This window comes from Equus przewalskii, chromosome 23, assembly GCF_037783145.1.
Source record: "Equus przewalskii isolate Varuska chromosome 23, EquPr2, whole genome shotgun sequence".
Lineage (NCBI taxonomy): Eukaryota > Metazoa > Chordata > Mammalia > Perissodactyla > Equidae > Equus > Equus przewalskii.
Window position 1 is genome coordinate 2,050,539 of NC_091853.1, and position 7,493 is coordinate 2,058,031.

The 7,493-nt window shown below is 52.3% G+C and overlaps 1 protein-coding gene across 1 annotated transcript; it reads left to right on the plus strand.

The window, feature by feature from the left end:
* The first annotated feature begins 1,466 nt into the window (after positions 1-1,466).
* Positions 1,467-7,005, plus strand: IL19 (interleukin 19). Its single transcript, XM_070590978.1, is given in 5 exon segments — positions 1,467-1,610; positions 1,761-1,826; positions 4,308-4,460; positions 5,487-5,558; positions 6,910-7,005. Coding segments are annotated over 5 exon segments (531 nt in total).
* Positions 7,006-7,493: the final 488 nt, after the last annotated feature.

Sequence of the window (7,493 nt, forward strand, 5' to 3'; positions counted from 1 at the left end):
CTTGCTCGAAGACTAGGAAAAGTGAGTCTTCCTAGTCACTTGGCTTTCTAGAAGCATCCCAGTTGCCTTTAACGGGGATAGAACTTTGGAGGAGTCTACAGACTTCCCCGCCAGTGGGGTCTATTCCCTCGTTTTGCCAGAAAGAGAGAGTGGAAAAAGAGAAATTGAGCTCTTTAGCATAATGGCTGCTCCATGGTGAGGTCTCAGTACATACCTGTCCACTCACTGGAATGATGCCGAGTTAAGGAGAGATGAGGCAAAACATCTTCTAAACAGGATTTGCTGTTTCTTGGGTGTCTGGAGAAGAGCCTGGGACTCCCAGGAGATCCGGGGCATGGTGGTGGGAGTGGGGACAGTGTGGTTCGCTCTCCCACGTACGTGCCTTATAACTATAGCAGTTATAGCCATACTTAGGAGCTGGGGTGGTCAGCTGGCTTCCTGTGTTTGGTGCCTCCCTCTCCTCCACTGCCGCGCGCTGCACTTACCCAGCACGCACATGGCTGGAGGTGAGAGCGTTCGGGGGGTACCGTGGAGGATGCTGGGCAGAGGGTGGTCTCTTCACAGGCACTGTCTCAAGATTTATCTTTCAGGGTAAGCTCTGTGTCTGCAACATATGCTAGTGCTGGGAAAAGTCAGAGCAAGAGGACTCGACAAGCTGCACGACAAGTACATTTTGTGCACTTTTCTCAGTGTGTGTTACATGCCCCTATTTACATGGTTAAATGAAAGAGGCAGAGAGAAACACAGAGGCAGGAAAGATGAGAGAATCAGAAGAGGCAGCAAGCCCTTCTGGGTCTGGCCCTGCCTAGGGACTGGCTGGCCAGCTGTCTCTCAGGGCCCCTGGTTCAGTGCTTGACAGAGCAAGCGGCCGGCTTGCCCTCTGCAGCGGTCTCTCCTGACTCTGGCTGATTAGTCATTGGAGATGCCTTGCGCCTCCCTTTCCTGTCTTCCCCAGAAGGTGACATCTTAGAGCTGGCTTCAAACAAATGATTTTAAGCAAATACACATAAGGGGATTATAATAAAAGGGTGTCGCCTATTTTGGGGGCAAACATAAAAAACCAAATGTGCTTTTATGATATTTCAGATTCGTTGCCTAATTCCTAGGACATGTTACCAACTCCATTTTTCCTATTTAATTTATTAAAAAACAATGCTTCTCAACCCCTGTTGACAAAGTGAGCTGTGTTGAGTCATAGTAGAGAGATATACACACAGATATACTCCCTGGGACTTGAGAGAGCACAGCTAGGGGGGGCGAAGCGAGGAGGGGGAGTCCTTGCCTTCAGTTGATTCAAGAAGCGGAGGAGGAGACGCATGCCCTGGCCTCCGCAGGCCGAGGCGCCGAGTCTGTTCTCTTGGTGGCCGTCTGCCTGCTCTTCCAGGTACCAAGGGGAGCTCAGTCAGGGGTCTCTCACTGCTCTCCGCTCTTGGCTGACAGCTGCCTCCCAACCCTCCCTGCAGGACATGAAGGCACAGCGTGTGCCCCTCTGGCTCCTGGGCGCCATGCTCCTGCAGTGCTCCGTGCACGCCCGAGGCCTCAGAAAATGTCTGATTTCCACGGACGTGCACCGCGCTGGAGAGAGCTTCTGAGCAATCAGAAGAGCCATCGTGAGAACAGGATTGGGATGAAGGTGTGGGCAGGGGGCGTGCCTCATCCTACACTTCAACCTGGAGAGCAAATTTCTTCTAATTGTCTTTGTGTCTCAGGGGGATGTGGAGTACTCATTGCCGTGTCTGTCGCTATGTTTCCCTCCATAGCAAGCTAAGGACGCCTTCCAAAATGTCACCATCCTGTCCGCATTGGAGACCCTGCACCGCATTAAGGTATTGGCCTGCCTGCTCTTTCCTGTGTTATTTTACAGTGCAGTGGCCCTTGGCTGGGCAAGAAATCTCTCCCCTGTCTTCTCTTCCCTCATCTCCAGTGTCATCTACATGCCCCAGGCTTCTCATTTGTTCACTGATGTGGTAGGGCACACTCGTGTCTCAGGGACTTCGAAACCTCTGGGGGGAGGGGGGTTCAAGAAATGTCACATCCCTGGAGAGTGATTGGGGGTGCCACACACTCAAATGCAGCAGGATGTCTGTGGCTCAGGGTGGTTCTGGAAGGTTTCATGGGGAGGCTGAGAAAATGAGCAGTGACTTACAAGCTGAGAGGCTGCGGGTGAGTGGATAAAGGGAAGGGAGGGGTGTGGGGAACATGCGAGAATGTGTGCGAGGCCAAGGAATGTGTGTCGGGGCACAGCGAGGCAACCAGGCTGGTGGCGTGAGGGACACGAAGGTGAGTGGGAGAGGCCGAGGTGGAAAGACGCTGGAGGCATTTTACCAGGAAGCTTGAAAGCCAGGCTGACTCTCAGCCTTGTAACACAGGCGATAGGGAGTCACTGTGGATTTTTGAACTAAAGCCTTTTTGACACAAAATCTTGTAGGAAAACAGTCTGGTGACGCTCTTTACAGTGGACAACCTGAGGCAGGAAAGGTAGTGACCAGTCCAATTGTCCAGACGAGAGGCAGTAAGAGTGACCGCGTTCCGGAGCAGTTGACTTACACACGAGGTGATAGTTCACTTCACAGATGGGGCCACTGAGAAGTGCCTTTACATGTGAGCTCCTCCAGTCCTGGTAAACATTCCAGAAAGATCCAGCTTTTTCAGGTATTTATGAGACAAAGTGTAAGGTGTATCTGCAATGAGGTACTTTTTCCTTGGGCTTCTCTGCACAAATTAATACTTGTAGGCAGTATTGGGCCTGATTTATTTGTGGTAAACAGATGTAATCACTTACTAAATACTCTTCCAGGGGCTGGCCCAATGGCGCAGTGGTTAAGTGTGCACATTCCGCTTCAGCGACCCAGGTTCGCTGGTTTGGATCCCGGGTGCGGACATGGCACCGCTTGGCAAGCCACGCTGTGGTGGGCATCCCACATATAAAGTAGAGGAAGATGGGCACGGATTTTAGCTCAGGGCCAGTCTTCCTCAGCAAAAAGAGGAGGATTGGCAGCAGATGTTAGCTCAGGACTAATCTTCCTCAAAAAAACCCCAAAACCCCCAAAAAACAATAAATACTATTCCAGCCAACTATCTATGAGAGCCATAGGACATCCAGCTGGAAGGGGCCCGAGAGGCTATCTATTCCAAAACTATCTTTTTCAAATGAGCAAATCGATAGCCTTAGGAGGGAGAAGGATGAGTTAGTCATTGAGGCAGGAGTAGACCCCCAAGTCTCATGCCTGTGTCTCCAGATTTCTTTCTCCTCTCAAGGTCTAGAGGTAGCTGATGCGGCACAAGGGAAGGGTTGATGAGGAGGCCGGCCTCCATCGCGCTTCCTTCCTCCCTTATAAAACAGTACGCAACTTTTTGCCCCTTTGGTTAAGGGAACCAGCAGGAGCGGAGGCAAAGACGGGTTTTGTGTTGCAAGAAGAGTCTGCCATCTAGGAGAAGCTGCCTGCAGGGCCGAGGAGGCTTGCTGCTTTAATGCTGGTGAAGACGGGTGCACGTCCTGCTGTGGACTTTCCCTTCTCACAGAGAACTAGAAATCTCCTGCGGAGTAACTCACTGGCTCTCAGGGTGAGGTGCAAACTGCCAGAAGGACACGCAGCCTGCCAGCTGCTCTGAGCTGGGAACTCAGGAGCTCGCCTTAGAGAGATCTGCACTCTGCTGGCTACAGACCTGCCCAGATGCACACATTTCTGCAGCTGTCCGTTTCCATCCTTGCAAATCTCAGCTCCATCCAAATGATCTCTGCAGTTTAAACAGGACAGCCAGGAGGAGAGCAGAGCAGGGGGGCCAGGATAAACACAGCGTCATCACAATGGAAGGGATAGGTGCCCAGCACACGCCTGGCATGCAATCGCCATAGAATGGATGGCAGGGAGACGTGCTGATGGATGGGAGACGTCACAGGGAGGCAGACTTTAGCACAATGTTAGAAAGTCCTTTTCAAGAAAGCTGCTCAGACACTGGTCCTCTCAAGAGGGAGATGCTTGATTCTTGGAAGGGTTTGAGCAGAAGTTAGTGATGACGTATTGGGGATGCTCTAGAGAGAATTCTAGTCTATGACTGGGCTCAACCCCTTGTTAATCTATCTCCTGGCCATATCAAAAGGGAGTGCACTGCAATCTCCCCTCAGTGCCTTTGTCTTAAGTAGCTTTGATGCAGTAAGAGGAGATGGACACTCTGAGACCAATATGAATTTTAAAAAAGGACTTTCAGTTTTCTCACTCCTTGCTGCCCCCACTCACATAGCCTGCTCTGGTCTAAGATGGTAAGGGACAAGGCTCTCCAGGGCCTTCTCTAATTTGTGTCTGTAGCCCCTAGACGTGTGCTGCATGACCCAGAACCTGCTGGCGTTTTACATGGACAGGGTGTTCAAGGACCATCAGGGGCTGAACCCCCAAATCTTGAGAAAAATCAGCAGCATTGCCAACTCTTTTCTCTCCATGTGGAAGACTCTGCAGCAATGTGTGTGTCACCACATAAGGACTCTGGGCATCTGTTCCCTGGCTGCCCCGGGGAGAGCCAGGGCATGCTGGCCCTGGTCAGCCTTCTGAAGTGGTTCCTGGAGTCTAAGGAAATTCCCTGCCTGTCGTTCATGGGGAGAACTGTCGAGAACCTCTTCCAGTGGTCACTCTTTCCCCGGAGCTTCCTCTCTGACACTTCGTCAGACCTGGTTTCCTCATAAATAATCCTCCTGGGGTGACCACGTGTGTCAAAGCATCCCTTAGGTGATCCCAGGGCTGGCCTGTTGGAGAGGCATGCCAAGGATTGCAGGCTTATCATAAGCATCCCCCTAGTTTCTTCGTTTCTGGCCCTTTGAGGTTTTATACCTGGTAACCGCTGGGTGGCTCCCTGGGATAACCTATCCCTAAGAGTCACCTATAAATTCACTGCCATCTATTCAAAACAAACATCAGAAATAAAACCAAATCCAAACAGGCCAACAAAAACTTAGACCAGGAGACATCCTGGGTTCTACCCCCATCCCTGCCAATAATTTCCTGTGTGACTTTGTGGCAAGTTACTTCACCTCTCTGTGCTTCCCATTCTAAAATTGTTAGAGGAGGTCATGATCCTTGTCCCGCTTACATTAAGATGTATTTAACCAACTATTTAACTAACTAACCCAACAAATATTTATGAGTGCCTCTCTCACGGGGTGCTGCATTCATGGAGTGATAACAGGACAGATGGCGTACCCCCTTTCCCGTCTGGTGAGCTGTAAACCCAGAAAAAGCAAACGCCCTGCTCAAACACAGGGTGACCCTGCACACAGATCCCTGCTGCTCCAACCCCAGATTACTCACCTGGCTTTCCGGGGCGGGGGTGGGGGGGGTGGGGGGGTGGGGGGGTGGGGGGTGGGGGGGAGGGGAGACTGGTGGGAAGAGTGGGGGGGAGGGGGTGGGGGGGAGGGGAGACTGGTGGGAAGAGTTGGGGGGAGGGGGTGGGCGGAGATGTCCTCTGATGGGCGCTGACCCCACCTTCTCACACAGGAGCAGAGGCCGTGTCACTGCAGGCAGGAAGCCACCAACGCAACCAGAACCATCCACGACAACTACAGTCAGGTGAGGGCGGGGAGACGGAGGTGAGATGGGAGCCTGGCTGGGAAGCGCTCACCCTTCAGGCTCCTCTCCCCTGAATTCTGCCCTTTCCTCGACAAACGTTTGTGGCAGCCTTCCCGATTCTCTGTGTCTGTGAAGAGGGCGCTGGTCTTACCTCTTTTGCTAATTTCCTGGGCTCCCCTCATCCCTCCACCATTTTCCTATGCCCTAACCTGAGCTAAGTTTTGAGGGGAAGCACGTGCCGTTTAAGATGGGGTGACCCAGAGGGAGCGAAGATCCCCAGTGAATTGTAAGCTGTCGTGCATGAACCGTGACCCGCTGGGCCGGCGACCGCCCCAGCATCGCGGCGGGCGGCGGGTAAGGGTGCTTCTTGCGTAGGGGTCGCTGGGACAGGCACGGCTCAAGCGGCGGTGGAGGCAGAGGCCGTGCTCTTACGACTTCATTTGGAGATCCTGTGAAAATGCAGATTCTGACCCATTAGGTCTGGATGAGGCCTGAGCTTCTGCATTTCCACCACACTCTCAAGTGACGCCAGCGCTCTGAAGGGCAAGGGCGTCTGCTGGGAGCTCTGCTTCTCTGCAGGGACCCCGGACGGCGCGAGAACCAGGGCTAAGACCCGCGCTGCTCTGGCTGTGAGCGGGGAATGGCTCTAAGCACACTACAGGGGTTAGCACAGTTGTTTCCCACAACCCTACTACGAGCCATTATCTGCATTTGATAAGTTAGGAAACCGAGGCACAAATAGGTTAAGGAACTGGACTAAAGTCGCACCGCCACTAAGTGGTGGAGGTAGGACGCCATCCCCGCCTCCGGGCTCCGGGGGACGTTGCTTTGGGTCTTCCCATCGTCTAGCCGGCTGAGGAAGAGGTGGAATCTGTCGGGGCGCTCGGGCTCTCGCTCCGGCTCTGCTGTGTGACGTTGGGGAGGCCGCTTCTCCTTAGGGTCTTCGGTGCTTTCATACGGAAATGGGGACAGCACGCTCTCCCTGCCGCTGCCACGGGAGGGAGACCTCCTGGGAGAGAGAAGTGCTGAAGCGAAATAAGCAGAACTGGCCAGGAAGGCAGATTTGTTTGTTTGTTTGTTTTCTCCTGTGAAAAACAGGAAGAATAAAAACGTGGAGCAAAGGTCAAAGAATTTTTTATTTTGTTTATAAGTTGCTGACGTGATTTAATTGCTTGTGTGTGGAAAATAATTTGGGTTGCCTGTGATGAAAATAATTTTGGGTTCGTATGCTCTGCATATGTAATTGATGAATAAAAAGAAAACCTCCTGGGGACTGGAATGTGGGGAAAGTGAGCCGAAAGCCCTGGCTCAACTAGGAAGGCAGGCTCTTATGACGATTTCCTGGTTTCAGCTGGAGGCCCAATCTGCCGCCGTTAAGTCTCTGGGAGAGCTTGACGTCTTTCTAGCCTGGCTTGGCAAGAACCATCAAGGAAGTTCCTCCATCTGATGACAAGGAACCTAATCAGCCAGGGAGGAACAGCCCCTGCGAGGCTTCCTGGGGAGCTAGCCCAATGGGAAGGGGAGGGCGGTGCAGGAGGCCCCAATTTTATGCAAATAAGGGCCTTTTTGAGGAAACCTCTCTGCTGATTTGGAATTCTCTTTTCTGGGATGAGCTATTGGAGGGGAAAAGCTAGGTGTGAGCAGCTGTCACCCTGCAGCTGCCTCGCTGAAAGTAGCCAAATCGCCTACTGTCATATTTGCAATAAAACACGTCTGTTGAAAGGTCCTGCGTCCGGGCCACCCTGGAGGGAAAAGTTGGCTTCCCCTCATTTCCTGTGAGGTTGTTGATCCCATGGCTGTGATGGGAGCCAAGAGATATCCTGCAGTGCATATTGTACCGACCGACTTTTCTGAATAAACTCTCTTCTTTCCCGATTAGTGGAAGTGTCTTCTGATTCAGGGAGGGTCAGTCAAGGAATCGTAAATAGTGACTAT